Below are 25,952 nucleotides of genomic sequence, written 5' to 3'. Positions count from 1 at the left end.
AACCTACTTTTCTTATTTTTACCTCCGCCAAGGAGGTTATGTGATCGGCAGGGTTTTGTTAGTTAGTTAGTTTGTTTGTTAGTTTGTTTGTTAGCAACATAACTCAAAAAGTTATGGATGGATTTTGAGGAAATTTTCAGGAAACGTCAGAAATGGCATAGGGAAGAACTGATTAGATTTTGGGAGTGATGCAAATCATCGTCTGGATCCAGGAATTTTTGAAGGACTCTTTAATATTGGGAGATAGGGCTAATGGTGGAGGTCTGCACTCTCCGAGTGCTTTTCTAGTTGTATATTTATAAATTTAGAAAGCAGAATGACTTAAAAATCATCATTCCTTTTAATTCAGCAATTCACACTGCATCTGCAGTATGAGTCAAAACAATCACATTCAGATTTTTTTTTTTCTAAATTGTCCAGCCCTCACTTTTAATAATTAGATTGTTTTCCCAAATCATTCAGTCCCAGTAGCTACTCAGTACTTGGTACTTAAGGTAAACTTTAAATTAAATACTTTTTGCTGTTACTTGAGTAACTTTATAAACCAGTACTTTTACTTCAGTAAATTTTAACCAGAATAACTTTACTTTTATTTGAGTACAGTAGTCATGTAGTTTTTCCACCCCTGCTTAAATCTTGGCATATGAAATTTAGAACAGAATGAAAGTGCATGACAGCATTTGCTGTCTGAGCAGAGTTTTTATTGTATTACAGCTGAGATGGGAGAAGTACAAGGCTATCACACTCAAGTAAAAGTACAGTTACTTTGTACTTGTTGAGAAAAATGTAATGTAATGTAATCAGTATAAGTACTGAGTAGCCACTTTTGATACCCAAGGAGCTGTTGTAAAATACAAAAGCTGTTTTGGGATGAAATGAGACGTTACACTCTTACAGTACTGTCTTGTTCTGTCAAAACCAATCAACCAGCCAGTTTGACATTGTTGGCAGATAGCTAGCACCTCCTTGTTTTGGCTGTTAGTGCTACATTTTTTACTCTGTTCTTGATGCTTTTTAAACTGTAACGAAGTACAGTACTCCCCCAAAATATGCTTAAGTTAGAGTAAAATAACTTTAAATCAGTTTCCACCCCTGCCCATTTGTATCAATAAAGTTATAATATTTTAAAATGCAACTGCAGCACAAGGACATACTGCATTGAACTTGTACTAAAGCTTTTTTTTTGCCATTTATAAGTAATGTGGCAGTAATATTCATAGCAGCCCCACTGTATATTTTCCTCCTTTGCCTTTATCATGATATTTCTTCTACACAAGCTGAATCCTGCATTTTTTCACCCATCTTTTTAGTGTGAGATTATACTTAAAACCCTGGAACTTACAAAATTAAGAGGAGATTGAAAGTATGTGACAGCATTCGCTGTCCAAGTTGTGTTTTATTGTTATATATCTGCTTTTTTCAAGGCGGTGCAAAACTGGCAAGGCCCCACAAGATGTCGCCACATGCATTTGTAAAGATTTGAGGCACTCCTGCTCTGCTGCTGCATGAACAGTAACTAGGAAAGATAAGATGTACCAGCATATGCCATGTGAGAGCCTTTTAAGAGTGCCAGAGCACCAAAACAGATACTCTAACTTTTAAAGCTTGGATAACACTACTGACTTATACTCTCCACTTGAAGAAGATTAGACACACACTCTGTGACAAATTGGGAGATTTTGATAAGATCTGGAATCCATTGATCTCATGCATGAGAAAGTCAGATTGATAGATGCACTATTCTAACCTGGCCTTCTGTTAGTCCTAAGTAGCACTACCTTGGTTTGGGGTGGGTAAAGGTACCCCTAAATTTCATCTTAGCACCCCTAAAATAATTTTTACTGGAGTAAGAACCCCACCAGAATTTTAAAATTTGACACAAAATATGCAAATATCTTAATTACTTTTAATCATCAATTTTAATTTTAATCCCTTCCATAATAAACAGCAGAAAGACTTACAACCTACAGTGGAAAAGGTGGGGATAGTACACCATGTAGATATACAATGTAACAAGCCCTGCATTCAAAACTTTGTTTACATAATGGGGTTAAAATGGCTTATAAATAGGTAGACTCATAGTAAGGTAGTCAGAAAATTTTTGTTTTTTACTGAATGCATACATATAAGGATTTGCATGCCACAATTTGCTGAGCTGAGCAAACCTAAAGATCTGATCCTAATATTACTTCTCTCTTCCAGCATGATTAGTTGCTTTGCTTAGAAAATACCACTTCACAAGTTGTTTAACTGATATAAACTATCCTTTTCTCATTAGTGAAGTTATCCTGAGAGCAAGAATGCCACCTGCAGTCAAGGCACCAAAAAGCACAAAAAGCAGTGGAAGCAGTAAGGGGAAAGGCAAAGGTGAGTATCCAGATACTTTCTGGTTTTAATGTGAAAATGAATGCATATTTTTTAAGGAAGATTTTTTGTTTAGAGAGGTCCTACTAGTAACCTTTCTGCTTAGGTAAAAAGACTGATTCACCTGAAGATGTGGAAAAGCCTGGTAAGAGGACATTTTCTGACATTTTTCCACCATTCACTTCAATGTAAATGTCACTGTAAAGTAGGTCATTTTGGTACTTTAAATCTTACCATTAAAAGAAGCTTTGTATTTGGTGTATGTTTAATTTTAGCTTGCTGATAGAGTCTATTTTCAATGTATTACCTTCATGTATTCTATATGGCATGGTTTAAAAAAAGGCTCTGTAAGATTGATGTCTATTTGTCTTGGATAAAGTAAGACAGCAAAACCACAAGTAACTGAAGTATGGATGCGTCAAGCATGACTGAGAGTGATAATCAGAAATGTCTTTGAAGAGATGGAGAGTGATATGCATTCCTCCAGTGAGATCTTGAGTGTTGAGTTGCATAGCCTATGGACATGCTCTGTGCTCAGCTGTGAGTCCCCATTGTCATGTTCTGGTTTTCTGTCAACAGGCTTTTGGTCAAATGCAGGTCACCAGCATCCACTATAGATTAGATCATTGCTTTCAGTGGGAGTTAACAGGAAGAGGCCTAAGATCACGAGTAATTCTGTCTTTTACATTTATTTATTCGTGTCATCTATTTCCTTGTTATGCACACAGCAGCCTAAATGTAAGTTTGTTGGATCTCTTAGATCTGCCAATATTAACAACTAATGTTGTAAATGTGATGTAAACATCAGCTATTTACAAATAATATTGTGGATACCTCCTGGGCACCTTACTGTGGAGGTCTTCTGGGCTGGGAGGATGGAAGTTTGGATGGATGGAAGTTTTAGGCAGGACCAATAGACCTTAATCAGCTGAAGTCCCTGTCTTTGTTCACCCATATTCCTCAAGCTTGAATGTGTGCTCTAAGAACTTAAGTTTATTTTTTTGTTCATCCCTTAACTTTTTTCAGTGTTTATGGATTAAAGTTGTAGGTCTGAACTACATCAGGGCTTAATTATTAAGAAAAATAATCAAATTGGGTTTTTTTCTCCCAATATTGCAGTTGTGATTTGATATGTCATTATTCCTGAAGTTTGTCATCTTGTGTTTTTTTTCCAACAAACACAATCAATAAATCATTCTATGTGACAACCAACACAATATTAGATTGAACAAGGGCTGAACACTTCTGAAAAAAAAAAAAAATCTTATTTTGATGAATTTGACTTATGTTATAAATTGGATATGAATTGTTGTATTGAAGAGACTGATCATTTTTTTGTCATTCTCATATTTGATAAGAAAAAAGTACAAAAATGAAGAAAGAAGATTTTTTTGTAGACTATTCATTAAGAAATGGCACTTGAATGATTGCATGGTATGTAATGCATAACATCTCTGCAGCAGAAAAAGTTTTAAACTGGTATTTTGACACAAATTTTAGGTTAAAGAATTATTGCACCCTCTGCGATTTGAAAATTGCAGCAGGCCACATTGCGATTTAATCTCATTTTCAATTAATTGCCGAGCCCTAATCAGTATCAATATCAGTAATGATGCATGATATTAGGATAGATATCAGCAAAATATACAACTCTACCATCAGGTACAGGTGGTTGCCTAGGGAGCCACACACTCAAGGAAGCCCACTGTAGCCCTGAACATTTTGAATTAAGCCCTAAATGTAAAAAAAACACCAGACTGTCTTATTCTCTGCACCTTTCCCAAGTCTGCTTGACTCAGCCTGTCTTTGGACAGGAAACACTTAGCCGCTTTCTTACAATAAAAAAGGTGTGCATATATCAGTATCATCCATCCATCCATCCATCCATCAATCCATCATCTACACCGCTTGGACTGGTCGCCAGTCAGTATCAGTATTGGATGAAATAAGTTAGGAAATACAGGCATATTGGCCATTCTCAGATACTGGCAAAAATTCAATGTCATGCATCCCTAAATGTCAGTATCAGCTGAAAATGAATGTATTGGCGTATCAGATATCATAAAATCCAATACATTGCATCACTAACCGTTTGGATTTTATGGTGGCCCACTGACAAGAATGCACATTTTCTTTCTTCTTATGTTAAAGTCTCGAGGATATTAAAGGCATATATAATCCTGTTGGTTGACTGATTCTTTTTTCAGGTCTAAATTTGTCACTAGCATCAAGAGGAATAAAACTAGACAACTATATTTATACTGTAGTATGATATAAATGTCCTACAGTATTCACTGGCTATAAAATGCTAGACTTAAGTGGATTATGAAACAGGAAAGAGGCCAGACAAATTTAAAATATCTCTCCAGCATGGCCTACAAGAAAAGTTTAATTACATTCTTTAGGTTCATGGAACATTGCACATCACACTCTCTTTGTCCCTCAAGCAAATATTTCTCATGAATACAGATGCCATAGTTGACACATAACTGTGTGAAATGATGGGTGTGAGTTTCCACTACAATGATTTGGCGTGAGGCCTAAGTGGTGTGAGTGGGGAAGGTTGACACACCCAGCTGGGAAGTGGTTACTTAAGCTGTACTTAAGCATTCCAGCGTCCCCTCAGCAACCTTGTGGAAAGACTTTGAAGAGAGAGACCACAAGCAGGATGAAAACTATCATTATGCAGAGCCCTGTTTACTGTAGTGTTCCCTGGACTGAGCTGATAGCCTCAGATATGAAGGACACCGCGTAGATTGTTTATTAGGAAAAACTTTGGTGTGGTGATGCTGCAGCTCTGCAGTTTTATATAGTTCCAATACAGGAAAGATGTCTGTAACTGAGCAGGTTATGTCTTGAATTCATGCATTATTGATCAGCTAGTATAGATGGAATACTGCAGCATTGTGTATCTTGTCTTTTCACTAGGATTGGCTTTCATCCTGTGATGCTGCGGGTTGGTCCATCCAGTAGGAGGGGGCAGGTGGAGGATCAGAGGCATTGTTGTGTGTTTGATCCCAAAAATATGTGTCAAGGTCCGTAGGCAATGTGACTTGCATTGTGTGAACATCAGTTGAAAAGTGAGGAGAGTGCTCTTAGTCATGATATCCCTGCTTACCCTGTCATCATGTTTGCATCTCTGTTTTCAGCAGTTTCATATATTTCCACTTTTTTGTAGGGAAATTCTGCACTGCTGTCAGTCTTGTTTCATACTGGTATCTTTTTACAGTGTCTACCCCCCCTTACAGATTTAAATATATTATAAGAAATTGTATTTTTCTTATATTTTTCTCAACTAATGAATTTCAAGTTTGACATATAAGCTTCTAATGATTGTCTTGCTAAAGAACTGTGTTATATTTCAAGAATGTCCTGTGATTTAGTGATTTAGCATCAATTGTTCTTAAACTTTGCTCAAAAAGTTGCTAGGCTTAATCCAGCAATAATTAAATATTTAGTATAATCTGTTCACCATTTTTCTGTCTGTATTGATCATGATCTCCATCACAAAGGTCACCCTGAGGATATCTGCCCCATGGTCCTGACATCAGCCACCCAGGAGCTCTTCGGTTGCCTTGCTGATGAGGATGTCACTGGGGAGAGCCCTTACAAGCTCCTGCAAAAAGACGATATCATACAGGACATTAAAACAAGAGCAGCGGTGTCCGATTTCAGCCCTGTGAAGCAGATAGTGCTGGTGAGCTGATCTATTGTCATACAAACACTCAGACAACACCGACAAGACAGTGTGATGATTCACAGACCCCAGGTTAAGGGCTGTGGGAACAGATGAGTAACCAGGTTAACCTAGTTCCCTCTCTGTCTCTGATCTACATTAATACAACTCTAACCACCACTTTAACCTTCTGCTTTCATGCCACTTCTAATTCAATTCATTACTTTAATGAGACCAGAGAGCACCCTAAGGGATCCATACTGACTCATCTGTTCTCTGATTACATATTTGTGGTCGTTTGTCTTTTTCTGCCTTTCTGAACCTCAAAGCATCAAACTTCATATCTGAAATCCACATCTTGCACCATCATTAACTATCTTAACCAAATCACTGATGCATAGAGGTGTCTGTGGTTTCCAAATCAATTCAAAGTACCCACAATAATTATACTAAAGAATCTTTGCAATGAAAATCATTGAAAGTGATGAATCTGAAATCTTCTTTCTGACAGGACTACCCTGAGGATGAGATCTTACTGGTTTTTGACCGAGATTTCACCTATGGCCAGAGCTTCTACTTGGTTTTGACACCTGAAGCAAAGGGCAGAATCCTCAATGTAAGCAGGCAGCTGTTTCTGTTATTGTGCTTCTGGTCTTATCATTATTCTGTACACTTTGGGTTTCAAAAACTCAGATTTTTTCCCCCTTAGCATTTTCTAGTGATCAAAATAAACAACTCAGCCGTGAAATTTTTCTGCTTTCTTCTTCTATTGAAAATAGGACAGATATATTAGAAATAGGGCTGTCAAAAGATTAAGATTTTTATTCGCGATTAATGATTACCACACAAACTTAGCCACGGAAAAGGTAGCTTGTCATGGGTTGACAAGAAAATAAGGGAACAGTAAAAAGGCTAATGTTTGTTAGCACAAGGCAAAAATGGCTTTTGACTCCTCCACTGCGCTGTCTGTAAGTTTTAAACTGAAATGACATTAAGGAGCAGTGGTAGACTTACTCTACATCACTGTAGCTACAGGGAGATGTTACAGTGGCTTAAAAGTGTGTTGAAAGGGCCAATAGATCATGAGATTAACTGCAATAAAAAAGTGTGCTGATTGTGGATTATAGTTAATCGCAATTAATGTGATAAATCTTGACAGCCCTAATTTGAATTTACTGCAAAGAGAAATGGCCTCAAGTGTCATAGTGTCAGTGCATTTTGATCGCCCATTTTGCTTTATAGCTAGTATATTTTCTCTTCAAGATCCTGTGAAGTGAAATCCAACGTTTTTGTCTTAACATACTAGATATGTTGAAGGTTGCTGTAAACATGCGAAAACACTGAGATCTGTAACTAAATTCTGGATTGAGACTGTTAGAAAGTTTTTCACCTCTTTCCTGTCTGGGTTTAATTTGTGGGCTTATGATGTCACAAGTCCACAGTGGGGAATAACCCTGCCCCTACAATATAAATCACAGAGCAATTGATCTCAGTACATTCTCTTGTTAGTCACTGCCTTTATTGGGAGTTGACATTCAGTTAAATGCTGTTTTTTTTGTTCACTGTGAGGTAAATTTGCCAAATCTATCAGCCACAGTGTTCTATGGATAGTTGAAATTATAAAAAAGATTTGAGCCAGAAAACAGACTTTGTGTCTTCTCTGGCACAGAGCCAAGCAGCTGCATTCTGCTCATAAGGTCAACATTCAGATTGTAACATTTTTTTTTTAAATCTGAGAGAATCATATTCCTCCTGAGTGGGCGTGGCCTCAGCTCATCCAACAGACACGCCCACACCATCCTGGAACAGATTATCCTGCCTCATTTTTCACAAATTTGAAGCTTAACTTTATAAACCTAGAGATGTTTTAGTTGACTGAAATTTGGCCTGAGGATTTATAACACAGTGACCTGTCATACCACAAACCTAAATACAGATTCATTCTCACTTTACAGGGTCTTTAATAACTAACATTAGAGAGACCAGAGGTCCATAAGACTGTGAGAGATCATCTGAGTGCTACATTCAAAACTCTGTTTTCTTAAATGATAGATACTCAATAAACCAAAGAAAACTTTTATTGTGCATATGGCTGATACTTTGTTAAAGATAAAATAACACCAAAATGCAAATTTACATTTGCAAAGTTTATCTAAACACACTTGAGTAGTATTTGTCACCACATACAGCTAACCATTATTATTCCTTATAAATAAACTTATTTATTTCAACAGATAATTTATCTAACATATCTCAACTTAATATATCAACTAAATGTATCAGACTTAATTATGGTACATTTAATTTTAATCCCATTTCACAGCAAAATAATGATCCATCCATCCATTTTCTATACCGCTTATCCCATTCGGGGTCCCGGGGAGGCTGGAGTCTCTCCCAGCTGTCATTGGGCGAGAGACAGGGTATACCCTGGACTGGTCGCCAGCCAATCACAGGGCTGACACATAGAGACAGACAACCAGGCATGCTAGCCAAATTTAGAGTCACCAGTTAACCTGATGAGCATGTTTTTGGTGGTGGGAGGAAGCCAGAGAGAACCCATGCTTGCACAGGGAGAACATGCAAACTCCGCACAAAAAGGCCCTGACTGGGAAGCGAACCAGGGACCTTCTTGCCACTATCACCAATGTACAATTCTTTTCAACAGCACAAAACTATTATCTAGGTTTTTTTTTTCTGAATTTAGCATTTTGCTGTAAGTTGCTCTAGAAAAAACACGTATTGTCAACATCAAACTAAAATAACAAGCTATAATTTGTTAATTATAAGAAAGATTTGGTTAACCATACCATACTGAAATACTTTGATGATGCGAAAAGAGGGTTTTCTGATGCATTTTTCCCCATAACAGCAGGATAGAGGAGATGTGTGAGTATGGTCACCCCTGAAATTGTCATTCAAACCAGCCCTTGATCAGCACCACAGAGCGGCACATTAATCCTGGATAATAACAGCTGAGAAACCAGATCAGCTTGGTTTGAATTAACTATCAATGGTCAAATTGGGAACTCACCCTCTGAGACAAAATACTGAATGAAGCAATGCAACAAAGACACAGCTACTGCAGGAAAAGTATCAGTGTAAGCACAGACAAATCGGTGCTGTCAAAATGACTTCCAGTTTCAATATAAAATTAAAAGTGTGAAAGTATAAAAAGCAGGATTTTAGTAACAACCAATCTCCAATCTCTGTTTGCTGCAGCCTCCAGAGCCCGAGACACCAGAAGTATTGGAGAATGAAGTCAAAAAAACCCCAGAACCAAAGAAATGGATTTCTCAAGGCAGTGAAAAAGAAATAGAGAAAGAATCTCTTAGAGAGACCAGAGAAAAGGTACTCCAATGTTTGTAAAACACTCAAAATATCCACGTCACATCATTTCTTTTTCATTCTCACTTGTCCTTCAGTTGTACCTCTCTAATCTGCCTTTTTTGCCGTCAGCTGTGTTTCAAGTTCTCCAGAGTGAGGAGGAAGTTTGGGGCACAAGTCTTTTATTCAGACCGAAGCCCTGCAGATGCAAAGGATGGCTTCCTAGAGTGTCCTTCCCATACAGACAGTAGATTCAGTATCAAGCAGATGCAGAGGGACTGCGGGCTGCTTGCTATTCCCATACTGCGGAGCAGCTGTGCACAGACACAGTGGTATGCCAGTAAATAAGTGCACATAAAATGGATTTGTTCTGCAGGGGGGGGAAGCACTTGCAGGTTAAGCATAATCAAATTCTTTATTTCAGACCCAGGGGGATCCATAGTTCAGGGTAAAAAAATAAGAAGAAAGAAAAAATAACACAAAGGAATAGCACATACATACACCTGCATAACTGGGGAAAGCTGATATTTGTATGAACTTTCAGAAATCATAATTCTATCATATGCTATTTGTTCTATGTGTGTGTTGTGTTACTCCAGCCCCACAAATGTGTGCTAAATTGTAAATTGTTTTCCTCTTTTAAAGGAAGATTCAGAAGAATATGTCAACCCAGAGCATGCCTAGAGACTCAAATGATGAAGAAAGAGAGAGCATCCTCAGGTCTAAGAGTATGAAGGATTTTCTTACTGACTCATTGACTCCCAGGTAAGAGTGTGATGATCAGCTGAAATTCATACAGCATTGCAACAGTTTCATGGTAGTGAAACACATCTGTGTACTAGAACAGCTTTAGGCTACTGGGGACAATCTACACCTTCCCTATGTATAAAGTTTTGTGTTTCTATAGTTTCCTTTACAGTAATGACTTTAGGTTTCAGATATGAATGATACATTGATAGAAATGATTGATTTTAATCTTTCCTCATTTTAAGCTTTCACTTAAACATAACTGTCTCATGTCCACAAATACAAAAGAACATCTAGAGAATCATAAGACTTAAGAATGCTCTTGGATAAGATTTTCTCTGCTCTTCATTTTAACTCTACATGCGCTCTATTTTTGCAGGGTTTCCAGCACCCTTCAGCATACAGAGATCGCTAATGTGACCATCAATGACTGGACGGCTCTGAGACCAGGAGTTGAAGACAGTGATTGCTCTGGGCATGTTTCCGAAAGTTTGATGCTTTTTAGGGCCATAGCAGACCAGATGTACATAAAGGACAAGAAAATCAGCTGCATTAACTGGCATCCTACCATTTACGGTAAAGTACCAAATTACACCCTGGCTACTGAGAATAGTCTTATGTCAGCTCTGTTAGAAAAATCAATTATATAGATCGAATTACTGCAGTAAGTGTATTCAAGTTACTTTCAGTGTCAATCCAATTCAACTGTGATTCAGAGTGTGGCTCAGGAAAAGTGAAGATTTTAACAGATTAATGTTTAAAGAATGTTAAATGTTTACAGGGGTAGTATAACTGAACAATGATCTGACTTCTCTTGAGTATCATCATCCCTCATGCATCATTGTTAAGAGGCTCTGTGAAGAGTTTTTCATAATACAGTACATTCCCCCCATAATTCATAGTGAGCAGGGTCCTGTTAGTTAGTGATAGTTTATTTCGGACATGCAAAAAGGAAAAAATAAGGAGGAATTTTAAATCATAACATCATTATGTAAACACACTCACTGATCACTTTATCAGGCAACGACAAACTGGCCACCTAAAAATCAGGCAAATGACAGATTGGCTGCCCAGCTATGGTCCATTTGGGCCAATCAGTACAGCTTATCATTCCACTGATTTGAAAAAGTGAAAAGGATATATAGAAAACAAATTTAATAAGAATAATACCTTGGATATTTTAATATAGAAATTATGTTGATGAAGCAAAAAAAATGAGATAAGCCTTATTTAAGGTTCTGACTAGGACTGTCAGCATTACGTTAATTATGAATATTCATGGTCCATAGTAAGTGCATTCATTTTTTTAATTCATGATTAATTACATGCTTTATTGCCCCTTTCAGCACACTTGGTTGAGCCACTGCAACACCTCTCTGCTGCCAAAATAATGTAAAATAATCCCAGTCAAGACCACTGCTCCTTGATGTGTCATTTCACTTTAAAAAAAAAAAAAAAAACTCACAGACAGCTCAGAGGACAAGTAAAAGTCATCTGTACCTTGTACTAGCAAAGATTTTCCTTTTTGACATTCCCTTTTTTGTTTTCAGTCCATAAAAAGTGCATTTCCCTTAGTTACAGTGCATTCAGAAAGTATTCAGACTCCCTTCATTTTTTTCAGTTTTGTTATGTTGCAGCCTGATGCTACAATAGAAAAAAACATGTTTATTTTCATGAATCTACACAGTATCCCATCATGACAAATTGAAAACAGAGTTTAGAAAAATTGCTAATTAATTTTGAATAAAAAAACTGAAATATCAAATTGATATAAGTATTCAGACCCTTTTAAAAAACACTGTAAATTTAGCTCAGGTTCCTCCCATTTCTCCCAATCTTTGCCTAGATGTTTCTACACCTTGATTGGAGTCCACCTGTGGTAGATTTAATTGCTTGGACATGATTTAGAAAGGAACACATCTCTCTATAGAAGGCCTCACAGCTGTCAATGCATATCAGAGCTAAAACCAAGTCGTTAGGTCAAAGGAACTGCCTGATGGGCTCAGAGACAAGACTGTTGCAAGGCACAGGTCTGGGGAAGGCTCCAAAAAGTTCTGTTGTACTGAAGGTTCCTAAGAGCACAGTGGCTTCCATAGTTCTCAAATGGAAGAAGACTGGCACATCCAGGACTCTTCCAAGAGCTGGGTACCCGGCCAAATTGAACAGTCAGCGAAAGAAGGATCTTAGTAAGAGAGGCGACCAAGAACCCAGTCACTCTGACTGAGCTCCAGAGATCCTGTGTGGAGATGGTACAAAGTTCCATAAGGACAACCATCATTGCAGCCCTCCACCCATCTGGATTTTATGGTGAAGTGGCTGGATGGAAGTCTCCTCAGTGTAAAGCCCATGAATGTCTGATTGTAATGTGCAAAAAACTCCAAATGAAGACTCTGGTCTGAATGCTTTCTGAATGCACTGTATGTTCATGTCATTATTTTCAAAATACTCAAAGTTCCTAATTTATTTTAAAACAATGGCTGGTCTTTATCCAGATCTGAGGTGAATTACCCTTGTTTAAGAGAGTAAAAAAATCTAAAATCAAACAAAAACAGTTTAAAATGCAAAATAGCAGAATTTCAAAATGGGGAGATTTAATGTGATTAACTCCAAAAGAATTCTGAGATTAGTCTTAGTTAAAAGATTTAAGTGTTTGACAGCCCTAGTTTTAACCTTTTGAACTGAACCAGCCTGTATGCCTGCCATTTGAAATGTGTTTCTACATCAACTAGCATTAAAAGGGCAAAATCTTTGAAAGAAGAGTCTCAAAGTTCTAACGAAGCCCAGCAGCATAAGCTCATAGACACAGCAACAATGTTCTGTGTTTGTCAGCCCTCTGTCATAGTCGCTTTGTAATGTTTAGCTTTTTATGTTAACAGTTGGGTTGGTGCTGGTCTTTAAAAAGGACTGGTTGGTTGCAAATGCCAGGGACTTTTATTGGTACCACTCTGTCACTGTTATCAAGCACACTAGTTCAACTACTCATTAATGTAAATAACTACTACTTTCTCTCTCCTGCTGTCATTCCGTTTGTTCTCCACCTCTGGATTATGTTCTGATCCAAGCTTGTGCTCTCTCCGTCCATTGACACCCACTCATTCAGTTAAATTTTCTTCATTCCAACCACTCCATCATTCCTCCCCATCATTTATGCTTGATTTGTTTGCACCAGCCCTTCTGTTAAGTATTACATCTTTGAAACGGAAAAAGCAAACATACACAATCTACATTTTTTAGGTTGTTTTTGTTTGTTTATAAAATAAAAGTAAGAAAACAGTTAATTACTCTTGAAAAGTAATTATGTGATTTTTTTGCTGCTTTTTCCCCCCCTTTTTTCCATTCTTCTCTACATTTCAGAAGCTTTTGTATGATTACCTTGATCTGTCTTTTGAAAGCATCACATTGCATTGATTGCAGCCATGTGAATGGCTGCAATCAATGCATTTGGGCATGTTGGTTAAGACGATGTGCTGAAGTTCAAGGGAGCAGCAGAATGGGGAAAAGAAAGATAATTTGAATTGCTTTGAATATGCCATGAGTTTTGGTACCAGACAGGCTTGTCTGATGATCAATAACCACAAATTACTGCTAAGTTATACAGAATAGCATCTCTGAATGTACAGTGCTTCACAAATTTATTAGACCACCCTAACCCTAACCAAGTAAGGTTTATGCCACAGCTGCCCCAAATTAACAGAATTGGTAATTACCAAAATCATTTTTTATGTTTCTGCAATGGTTAATACACCAATATGTAGAAGCTCTTAAACCCAAATGATATTTTTAATGCTAAAATATAATTATTATTTCTATCCATGAATGTTCAAATTTACTAATTTACAAAAAAAAATGAAAAATAGTAAAGCACATTAATATTTCTTGATTAATACATCAAATTATAGTTTTTTACTTGCACTCCTGAAGAGAAAATTAGTTTTAGTAGTTGAATGTTATGCTTGATTAATTTCTGACTTCTCAGAGAAGCCCAGTGAGCCGTCTCAAATTTGGGTGAATTCAGTTTGAAATTCCTCATTTCTGTTCAAAATGGTAAAACGTGGAGAGCTGACTGAAAATGAAAGAGTCGCGTTAAAGCACTTCATGATGCTGGATGGTCTTTGAGACAAATATGACAGGTGGTCTAATAAATTTGTTAAACACTGTACATGTCAAAGGAGATGAGCTACAGCGGCACCGGATTTCAGTGCGTGCTAGGAAAAAGTCAACTGAGGCTACAGTTTATATTGGCTAAAATTAAACAATAGAAGATGGCAGGGACATTGATGAGTCACAATCTCTGCTCCAGCAATCAAATGGAAGAATTTATCAGAATTGTTATTAAAGCCTGCCGGACCACCAACAACCATGACATGCTCAAGGTTACTGAAATCACCAGTCTTCCCTTTCTGATACTTGGTTTGAACTTCAGTAGACAGTCTTCAGCATGCCAACATGAATATGAGCATGAACATAAATGCATTGGTGATTGGCTGAGTAGATATTTTGGTAAATGAGCAGTTGAACCGGTGGACCTAATAAAGTGATCTGTGAGGTCTATCAAAGTTGAGCAATTTACTTCAACTTGTCAATAGTTAGTCAAGCACAGAGACTTTATAAGCATCTGTTTTCCTGCTACTTTGAATTTGATTCTTTGTATGTTGTGTTTTTTATGTGCCAGGTGTGATAGCTGTGGCTTTGACAGAGAAAATTCAGGCACAGTCAGAGGCGTCCACAAATTTTGTTGCCTCGCCTTCGCTCGTTCTCTTCTATAGTTTCTCAAACACCTCTGGCCCCCAGGTAGGGAACGTAATTAACATGATACCATTAAATACATCAGAGCTCATGTACAAACTCTTTACCTTTTCTTATTACAAGCTTACCAATAAATTCTCTGCATTCTTGTCCTATATTTGTTTGAGACACACTTGGAAAACCTTTTTTCAGTGCTGTCAGTCAAGGTCATTATTTACTTAGGCAAAATTTGAGAGGCTCTATTGATTTGACCCATGCTCCCAATCAATAAAACTGCACCGCTAAATCACTCAAAAGTAATCTGAGTTCTGAATGACGTATGCAATCACTGGTGCATGTGTCATGTGTCGTTTCACTGTCGCTGGAGAAAATATTAAATGCCATAGGGTGACTTTGTGAAGAGCAAGAGCTGAGATGAAAATAATTAATATTGCAGGGGAGTGTTGTGGTTTAATCTTGTTTCTAATTTCAAACTCCAGCAGAGTCAAACATAATCCTGGAAAATAATCATCATGCTATTCTGGATCTTCTTTTCTCCTTGTGTCTGATGAAAAAATCTAATTTGATTTAAGGATTAGAAACTGAACTTTGCACAGAGAGACTGAAAAAATCATACGCAATTGGGAAGGTATTCAATATCTATAATATAGAATACAGTTCCTATTAAAAAGTATTCACCACCTTGTTTATCCCTTTTAGTTATTTTATAAATCAATCATGGTCAGCAGCTGAGATGGGAGAGACTCTGCATACAACTGTTGCCCGGGTTCTTCACCAGTCAAATCTTTATGGGAGAGTGACATGTTGAAGAAGACTCTTATTAAATTTGAACTGTGGTTCACCAAAATGCATGTGGGAGACTCCATGATCAAGGAGATGAAAGTTCTTTGGTCTGATGAGACCACAATGGTGCTTTTTAGCCATCAGACAAGACGCTATTTTTGGTGGACACCAAACACTGCACATCAAAACAAACACACCATCCCCAGCATGGCAGCATTATGCTGTGGGGGTGCTTCTCGGTAGCCATCCCTGGAAGGCTTATAAAGGTATAGGATAAAATGAATACAGCAAATTATAAGAAAATTCTGGAGGACAATCTTATTCAGTCAGCTGGAGAACTACAGCTTGGGAGAGGATTTGTTTTCCATCAACTAGATACTAACTTGAAGAGGGTGAATATTTATGCAGTCACTTATTTTACATTACACATTTTCATTTGATAACATTGCTATATAGAAATCTGTTTTTACTTTGACATCAAGTTTTTATCTTTTTGGGTCAAAAAGTCAAATTATATTGACCATGATTGATTTATAAAATCAGTAAAAGGGTAAAAAATCCAAGGGGATGAAAATTTTTAAAGGCACTGTATTTCTGTAATGTGTTTGTGGTTTTCTGTGCTGTTTGCAGTTGCTGCTGGAGTGCCCAGATGACATTTACGCCTTTGAGTTCAGCCCCTCAGACCCAAATATTATTGCTGGTGGCTGCAAAAATGGCCAGGTACTGACTTTTTCTCTGCTCTGCTTTTCCTCTTAGCTGCATCGGCTATTTGTTCAGCCTTGTAGTATGAAAACATGGGGTAGAAATTGCAATAAAGACTCAAATTTATTTTTGCCATGTCCTGTATTTTGTGTTTATCTTCTCACTGTACTCTTAAAATAAATGAAACTAAACTTATTTGAGCTTTTTTCTTAGTTTGAACCCAGCTCAGATGTTGCCTCTTGTATCTGACTTTGTGTTGCTGTTGTCTCAGGTTGTGTTGTGGGATATTTCTGCTTACGTCACACACTTAGAGGGAGTTCAGCCTGGTAGTAAAAACTCCTCTGTCAACACTGTGACATTTGTAAGTACCCATATCCTATCTCTAATGTGCACATTGTTGATACAGTAATACCTGGTGTTCTGTATCCGTGCTGGTGCATTACATGCTGTATCAGTTACTGTAGCTCTTTTGCTGCTGGTGATGTCAGCTCGGTTTATTGAAGTATGGGTCGTCAGTTTATCAAAGAACACAGCATGTTTGCTGTAAACAGGCTAAACAGGCTGCACTCATCAGTGGTGCTGTATGACAGAGAGAGATGATGATACGTTTGCTCCCGGGTTCGCTTCTCTTCCTCACCCTTTCATTAGATGGGAATGGAGTAGCCTAATGGTCCTTTTTAAACCAGCCACAGCTGTCAAAACTAGTTCCATAAACATACTAATGCCACAAGTAAATCTCAAAGCAAGTTTATAACGTTGCATGTCTCCACTCATAAACGAAAGCAGCCCAAGAGCACTCTGATCAGGCTGAAGTGATCCAGCTGAATGAAAATACCCAGAACTTTGACTGTAACTTCAAAGTGGTGTTCTTTTTTGGCTTAACATTATGGTTCAGTAACATTTTTACTGCATATTTCCTGTTATTAAAAAGGTCTAATGCAAATTTAAAGGAAAAGCTGATACAGAGGTAATGATACATGACAAAAACCAGGGCTCAAGTTTAAACCCACAACTCAGCAAGAACATTAAATCTACCGTAGCCGGATCAGACACCAAATATTAGAGCAGTTCTGTTCCTTTGAGCCTGACCTCCACTGACATCTTCCTCTCAGCTGCTGTATCTAAATAGACACACATGCCCCCATCATCCAGCCCCCATTTACATTGTGTTTTTATTACCTCTACAGTGGAACAGCTGTCTCCATCTCTGTCCTCACTACTTCCTTTTCTTTTACTCTCCCCTCTCCAGTGACTATACCTCCCTCTATTCTCTTGTTTGCTCTTCATTCCCCAGAGTCAACAGCATCAGCACACAGCTCCAGCTGTTACACACACCCTCCATCTTCCTCCAGATAACACACAAGCAAATCCGATCACTAGCCTGCTTTGTGTTTGCAGAGTAAACAATGGTGGTTGTATCGGCTAAAAGACTTTATTTCCATATTGAGTGCTAAAGCAGCACCTGTTGCTCATTTATCAGACAAAGGAAGAATTAAAATGCTCCTGTATGAATTTGCATTCTGTTCACACCATCTAAATCAAACCACAGCTGCACCACACAACCAGCAGACACATGAACATGCTCTCTGAGTGAGCAGGCAGCACTAAAGACCAGGGATCTACCTTCAGATAAAAAACAAAGACAAGCAAAATCATAAAATCAGTTGTTGAGGCATAAAATGTTCTACTTCTAATACAACTGTGGTGAATGACATACTATTCATATATTTTCAATGCAGACTTTTTTCAAAATTTTCTGGTTATCACTGCATAAAGTCTTTGAATTCAAATGGAGATGTCATAGCTTACTGTACATGCTGTGTCTTTGTGCATGATCTTTCACCAGGAACTGAACGACAACAAAGAAAATAAGACTCCTGCTGTGTGCTACTGTGCAGTTTCCTCTGTAGAGAGCAGCCACAAAGCACCAATTACTGATGTCCAGTGGCTGCCACCGACATTTGAGGTAGGAAGAGCCGAGAGGCAGAGGGGTTGAAAGGAGAAAAAACTTTGAATCTAACATCAAATAATCAGAGTTCTACTTATGTAGAGTTATGTCTCTGCAATTCCCATCAGGATTGCACCAGATAGGTGTTAGAACAACTTTGATAACCTATTTTCTTTCTCTCCTTTATCTCCATTAATGAAATGGGTTTTGTGTAACCACACAGCAGCAGAGGAATTTATCCTTTTTTTTTCTGAAGTCGCTATTATCATCTCAATTTTAAGACAAATTGGAACAAGTAGAGTAAAATTTAAGCCTTCCAGAGTCTTAACTTCATAATCTCAATCAGAAATACCTTAATTTATTCCCTGGGGGGAAATGGGCAGTTACAGTAACTCTTGTACAGAGAGCAAATATGTGCAGAGTATCAAAGAAACACCCTATCAACAAAAATTGCAGTGAGTTAAAGAATTACAAAAGAATTTATAAAGAGTTCAGTATTAAACAAAAGAGACACTGCACATGCAGAGTATATGCTGAAAAGGAAAGCCTAAGGAAGGTAGAGAAGTAGCAAAACCCATAGCAGAGCAGGAATCAATGGCAATAGAATGACATTGATTAAGGCAGAAGCAGAATGAAAGAGGAGCTGAGGTGGAGGAGGATTGCAAGAGCAGCTTGCAGAGAAAGTGGCAGAGTGAAGCCAGGCTGTCGCAGTTTAAATAAGGCAGCATGAGAAAGATTAGCCAATAGCATGCTTAGAGCAAATCAGCTGGCTGTCAGCTGATGAGGGCTTGCCTGAGATCAGCTGATCTCAGTTATGGCAGCGCTTGACTCCGTGGCCTACCTGAACTAACACTATATGCTCAATTTGTACTTCAAGTTTAAATTTTCATTTTTCAAACCTTTATTTAACTAGGTTAGTCCCATTGAGATCAGAGATCTCTTTTCAAAGGGAGACCTGGCCAAGAATGGCAGCATTGCGTTATTTCAAAAATCAAACACACTCTGACATAAATAATGAGTACAGAAAAAATAAAAGATGACCTGAAATAGTGGCATTAAGAAAATTTTGTTTCAGACATTTTCACTAGGGATTTAAAAACATTCAGTCATAAGGTTTAGCAGTTTAGAATCAGTCTGCAGAGCAAGAAAACCTAAGAGCCTTTTTTCCCTACTCAGTTCGGACTTTGGGAACAGCGAATTGCATATCGTCAAACAAACACAAGTTGTGCAAAACCATCCTTAATAATAATAATAATAATAATAATAATAACTTTATTTATATAGCACTTTTAAAAACAGTTGTTTACAAAGTGCTTTACATACAGCAAGAGCAAAAACTCAGGGAAAAATAAACATCAACAATCAGAGCAGAATAGGAACTCGGTAGAAACAAACACGAAGGGAAGAGCATAATGTGGACATATAACAAGGAAAAATAACAAAAATGAAAATGACACAAGTAGAACTTGAATGAGAGTTATAGTAGAAAATTAAAATCTAAAACATATATAATAACGTCAGTGAAAAGCAATGATTCCTATGATAATATTCCGAAAGATATGGTAGGATGTGGAGTTAAATACATATATTCAAACAAAACAACCAAACAAATACATGAAGATAATGACGATAATAATGACGACAATAATGATCCTTCAAGATCAGAAGAGAGAAAAAGTTGTCTGGAATGGATTTATTAATGAAGACATATCAAAACAAGACAACATGTTATTAAACAAAATTATGTAAACAAATTTCACTGAAGATGGGGCATTGGCTGTAACAAGGATGCAGGGAAAAGGCTTTTCCTGTTTGTTTGCTGCATAGTCTGGGTTTGTTAGTAGAAATAACTGGAATGAACAAGAATAAAAGGTATAAAAGAAAAAAAACTGGTTGAAAATGTTCATAGCAGTAGACTAATTTAAGCGATCATGATGTTTATTCTATAAATAAGCTTAAAGAAAAACTAAAATCATAACTGTAAGAGTACTAGAAGAAATCAAATGTTTATACACTAATAATAAAATTTAAACTCACACGGATGCTGTCCTCTGTCACTGTCCAAAGAATAAGATTGTGATATTTTTTTCAAAATCATGGTTTCACTGGTTTTCAGTTGGTGCATATCCCTCTTGTCTATAAAGCATACTTTGATAAATCATGTCCACTACTGACACTCATCTGGGTAAGTGAAATAAGGCAATCATCAAAGTGCCCCATGTGAGCTCATAAACCTCCCTTATGTCTTAGGAACCAGGTCATCTACTACAAGCTTTCTACTAAACTAAGCCTGACAGACTTAATGTTGATTTTGCATCTCCCTCTCTATCTCTCTCTCTCTCTCTATCTCACTCTGTGATTAGGTGACCAAGACAGGCTTAGCAGTGGAGAACAAAAATAACCTTTCTGTTCAGATCGTCACCTGCTCGCCTGACTGGTAAGAAGAAAGAGTTCAGTTAAATTGTTGGTAGCTGATGATATAGTCAAGCAATAAGACAGTTTGTTGTTGCTCATTAGATGAAGTCTTGACATGTTCTCACACTCACTCTGAAACTTTTTTCTGTCTTTTTTTTCATAGCAGGCTAATTTTTCTGTTTTTCATTTCAGTCTAAATCATTAGCAGGATTATTTTGCTGGCAGCAGCTGCAGCTCTTTAGATCTCTCCTTTTACACCAAAACTTCACTTTAAGCACTGTGTTGTGAGAATTCTTGTTTATGTTGCATAATATTTAAGGCCAAAATTTGGGTTTATAACCCCATATAGCAAAAAAGACTGAACCGAGAAGATGCTTTCTGTCTCTTCAACAAGCTTTTTAGTACTTGGGAGAGTGTTGTGCAAAACAAGCTTGTGCAAATAACCTAAACATACAAAAAGCAGGATAGGACCTAGTGATTACCTTTCTTTTTTTAAGGATTAAAAGAATCATCTTCAAAAATCATCTCTGCAGGCTCAGTTTGCAGGGTCTCACTTTTTATTAAAATGTTTTACAGACAAAAAATATGGCAAAAATACATGCATAAATGTCATTCCCTAAAATTCATGTCCACCACATAAAAATCACAAAATAAAAAACAGAAAAAGCCAAGCATGGGTGGACAAAACAAAACAAAAAGCTCTGATTAACCAACTCACCAATACAACTAATACTGTTGTCTTAACCCCTAATGTTGGTTTAAGACGTTCTTAAAGTCAGTCTCCATATGAAATTGCCATATAATGAAAAAAATCTGTGATTCTGTCTTCATTCTTATAGTAAATATTGTCACAGAAAAGGTAGCTTGAGTGCACATGTATGCCTTACACTTTGAAGCTATTCACTTTCTCGCTGCTAGTAAGGCAAGGTCTACATTCCTGCAATCATATTTAGCTCACTTATCTGAAATATTAGTCTGCAGAGGACATAAATGGAGTGAAAGGGGAATAGAGACATGTAAACACTAAATTATCAACTTGATAACAGAGTTTCAAAATCAAAAGAGTAGGTCACATAACCAAAATATATGAGAGGAAGTGCCAGCTTTATGTTTCTTACAGTGCCAACAGAGAATTGTCCCCTCATTGTTTAATTTGTTTAGTTTCTTAGTAAAATTAACCCTTTGCATGATCTTAAATAGTGCTTATTTGTGCCCTGAGTTATTGGAGCACCTCCCCCGGGCTTTTAAAATTTTTTCTGCTTATTGAACTCAGTATGATAAGCTGATGCCTGGGATAAAACATCTGAATTTCTTGCATTTGGTATACAGGTACGTGACAGTAAGAGCTTTGGTAGCTATTTTTTGTATATGTATCCTGTAACTCAAGGTTTTAAGACCTGACCTTTTTTTTTTCTAGGTTAAGATAACCTACCTTGGCTCATTTTAGAAAAGCAAATATTGTAGACATATGGATTTCAATTTTTGCTACATTTCTGTGATTATTACAGCTTTTAAAAGTAATGTTGAATTGAATTAGTTAATACTGTATACTGGCAAGTAGCTCCAATAAGGTTTCATCCTATCTTTCTTTATCCACAGTAGTTAACCACTAATTTTACTTTGATCATGTGATGTATTACATATCTGACTCATGATAAGTAGTGATTAAAGTTATTTAATGGATGCAATACCTAAAACTGTACTGATTACTTGACATACAGCACTAAGTTTCTTGTCACGACTGTGTTATTTCTTCTGTGACTCTAAAATGCCTGCTTCTGCCAACTCACTGAGGTTCTGCGTGGACTTACTACAAAAAACACAAAAAGAGAAACGTGTCAGCCTTGTGCTGAACATAATGTTCTGTTCTTGTCAGATACAGAGGAGATGTGCAGTCTACAAGGAAACCATCCTTGCACCTCTTCTACACTTCCCACAAGATTCTCTTTCTCTCGCTGGTTTCCCATAAATAACCATCGTTTGCATGATTCACAGACACACAGACATGTCAAAGAGTTCACAGGCTTGATGTGTGTGAATGTACTTTATAGCACATGAAATCGCAAAGGTGTTAATGAGTCACTGATTTATTTCGGCATCTGTGAAATTGTCAAACACACCATGGGATGTTCTGTGTTTGAACTGTTAACTTTTTCATTCATTATAGCTGCAGTTGCAGTGTTTCTTGAATTAAGATGCAATCCTTCTGTCACTGTGAATACAGCAGCTCACACTTCACTATCTGCATTTGAAGGATATTGAGATGTTTGTTCAAGATCCTGCTTTTTGTACCTTTAGTTTTAGACTGGGAGCCCACAGAGCACCCTTAAAGAGTGTATCTGTCAGTGAGCTATAATAACATGAGGTTCATACTTATTTATATCTGTCAGTGAGCTTCTTTTGTTTTGAGGTTCATTTTTATTTATAACTGTTTCTTCCCAAAGTGCCATAAAGTTCTGGGATGTACGAGTATCAAAACAGACAAGCCATTCAGCAACAAGCAAGAAGCAGAGAGCCGATCAGAAGAACCAGTTGACACCTTACTTGGTCCCTGAAACTTTCAAACACCTAGACCGGACATGGAAACCTTTGTTCAAGGTGATTTTTTACTCACAAATGATCATGTAAACAGCTATTGATTTCCTCTGTCATAATGAATAATAATCTCTCTCACATAGATCAGTACTGTTTGAGTGATGACGTCAGCTAAGCAAACCACATGCCTTTTTGTGTTCATATACATTTTTTTTTATTTTTTTGAACATTTGGGTCAGCATCTTATGTAATTTATTTTTATGTGATTTTCAGTCTCTGTCAGCTCCTCTTATGTCAGAATGTGTCTTCTACTCTGCTGTGTGTCAGGTTTCCCTGCCAAAGATCGATACTAGCGGAGAATATGCCCCTTTGAAGTTCAGCCTGGAACACTACACCTGTGATGATAATAATACAGGTGGGACCACAGGTAAAGAGTTTTACCCTTGAGGCTGCCTGGCCTCATATGTTTCAGGTTTTGTGCTAAATTCCCATTTTCCTACATCCAGTCACGCAAATGAGCGCTACATTACCATGATAATTCCAATTCAGATTATGTTTTATCACCTAAATTACCCCAACATTTAAATATCTGTAAAGATTCAAACCATCTTAAATCAACGTGGTCGATGTTATTTTACAGTTAAACATGAATGTGTTAACAATGTGATAAAGAGTAAAAGGAAAGTAATCATTTCTCTGTTTCTCTAAAGAGCGCAATGAGTTTAAGTGTAGCACCATAATAGAATGCCACCTCTGCAATATGAGAGCATGCCCAGAAAGAGTGGAAAAGTGTCGCTGGGTGCTGATTACACCGCAGACAGGTTGGATCCAAATCAGAAAAGAGTTGTACAAGTCTACACCTTGACATATGGAGCCTGTGAAATACTTTGAACTGAATAACACTATGTCTGACACATATGGATGCGGAGTGAACTCCCTCCACTGCCATTCTCCAGACTTCTCACCAAAGTCTTCCTCCCATTTTAATGTCAGATGGTCCAGGGAGGGTGAGGCTGCCAAAAGTAGTCGATCATAAATGTGGGATATAGAGTTTAGCTCAGAGGGACCTTCATGAATACAATCCTCAAGCCAGCTAGTCGGGGTTTCAGATCAAAATGCTGAAAAAAGTTTCCTGACAAAGTCTCTAATCTGGAGGTAGCGAAAAAAATGAGATTGTGGAATGCCAAATCCTCAGACTATCTGAGCAAAGGACATGATGATATTATTCTTAAAGAGATCTGACACCCTACTCAGTCCCTGCCTGGACCAAAGCTGAAATGTAGTGTCTAGCAGTGAAGGTGTAAACCATGGATTGTTAATAAGTGGCATGCAGGAAAATGCTTGATTTAGCCCCAGGTGAGTCCTACATTGTACCAAAATCTTAAGAGAGTCTTTGATGACTGGGTTGCCTGCAATATTTCAAATTAAAAGGGAGCGGGGCACACAGGCTAAACACAACTAAAGCTACAGAAAGTATGTGCTGTCTGCCTCTCCCAGACTAACACTGAACACTTAAGTTAAAGTTAAACTTAAGTGTTCAGTGTTAAACATTAATTTAAGTCCTAGAATATTTGATGAGAGACAGCAGACACAACGATACAGATGAGTTTAAGACTGTTATCAAGTCAACCCAGGCTTCTATAACACCTCATCAGTAACACAGGCCGATTGCCTTGATATTACACCACACTGATGTAGTAATTAATGAATTTAGAATGTACATCTCCATGTTGTAATGATTTTCTAGATTTGCCTGTGTTACTCTCCACCCTCAGCTCCACAACATAGGCCATACCACCATCCCTTTTGGAACTTTTTATTAGTTTTATATGGACTTACTTTTCCGTCACTTCTCTTTAAACCAAAAATGGCTCCAATAGCGGTCCTGCCTAAGTGCGTCTGTGGTTGCACGTCTGATGGATTTGTTAATTCTGCTTTGGATGGTTGAGCACAGGGCAGGGTTCACTCAGCCCCTCAGGGACTCTCATTTTCTGTCTCCCTCTCCTCTCCTCCGGTTTCATAGCACTTTATTAAGTGATACTTCCAAAACAAGGCCCTCATAGTTGCAGAGCATTAGCCTTGCTGATTGTCAGCTCTTTGCAATATGCCGCCCAGGCTCCTGGAGGGCCAGAGGATGATCGTGTGTGTCCTGACTGGTCAAGAAGAGACCTGTCTTTGTCTGACTGAAGGTCTGCCACCATAAACACAGCTTTGGTGGCTGGAGGTTGTTAAATTAATTTGTTTTTTAACTAAGGCAATAAATCTGCTGCTATTTTCAGCAGCCCTCAGGCAGTCTGATATTAAAGTTATAATGAATCCCTGTGATTAATACTTCAGTGCCACTTAAGATGTTTGACTGATATTGATTAAGTCTACCTGGCTTGTCTCTTGGTTATGGATTCAGCATTTTCTTATGTGCCCTCTGCCATTTCTGATATAATTAAAGTAGAAGCTGCTGTAGAAAAAAAAAAAAACTTTGTCCCAAAACAGTAGCATAGATTTTTCAACCTAATGTGACACAGCAGACTGTTATATACTGTACGTATATCCATTGCATGGGATATATTTTACATCCATAGAGGAAACCTCCTATACAAGTCTTTGGGACGGGCAGGACTTTCTGAAAATTGTTGGAAGGTGACTAGACAAACATTGTGTGTCTAATTCATTGTAGGGCAATCAAACTCATGCCAAGGCCAGTTGAAGAAG

General features: G+C 37.6%; 1 protein-coding gene across 1 annotated transcript in view; it reads left to right on the top strand.

Moving 5' to 3' along the window:
* Nucleotides 1–1,473: 1,473 nt before the first annotated feature.
* Nucleotides 1,474–25,952, top strand: part of dnai3 (dynein axonemal intermediate chain 3) — a 32,552-nt gene continuing 8,073 nt past the window's right edge. Inside the window, exons 1-16 of the mRNA XM_041791370.1 lie at nt 1,474–1,549; nt 2,279–2,367; nt 2,471–2,509; nt 5,877–6,061; nt 6,552–6,656; nt 9,263–9,391; nt 9,500–9,699; nt 10,013–10,132; nt 10,494–10,690; nt 14,787–14,905; nt 16,274–16,363; nt 16,617–16,706; nt 18,192–18,311; nt 20,657–20,730; nt 23,153–23,306; nt 23,571–23,670. Coding sequence (XP_041647304.1) covers nt 2,301–2,367; nt 2,471–2,509; nt 5,877–6,061; nt 6,552–6,656; nt 9,263–9,391; nt 9,500–9,699; nt 10,013–10,132; nt 10,494–10,690; nt 14,787–14,905; nt 16,274–16,363; nt 16,617–16,706; nt 18,192–18,311; nt 20,657–20,730; nt 23,153–23,306; nt 23,571–23,670 — 1,789 coding nt within the window. The 5' untranslated portion in view covers nt 1,474–1,549; nt 2,279–2,300. The remainder of the gene's footprint in view (nt 1,550–2,278; nt 2,368–2,470; nt 2,510–5,876; nt 6,062–6,551; nt 6,657–9,262; nt 9,392–9,499; nt 9,700–10,012; nt 10,133–10,493; nt 10,691–14,786; nt 14,906–16,273; nt 16,364–16,616; nt 16,707–18,191; nt 18,312–20,656; nt 20,731–23,152; nt 23,307–23,570; nt 23,671–25,952) is intronic.

This window comes from Cheilinus undulatus, linkage group 7, assembly GCF_018320785.1.
Source record: "Cheilinus undulatus linkage group 7, ASM1832078v1, whole genome shotgun sequence".
Classification (NCBI taxonomy): Eukaryota; Metazoa; Chordata; class Actinopteri; order Labriformes; family Labridae; genus Cheilinus; species Cheilinus undulatus.
The sequence above is the reverse complement of the archived record's forward strand: the minus strand, read 5'-3'. Positions and strand labels throughout refer to the sequence as shown.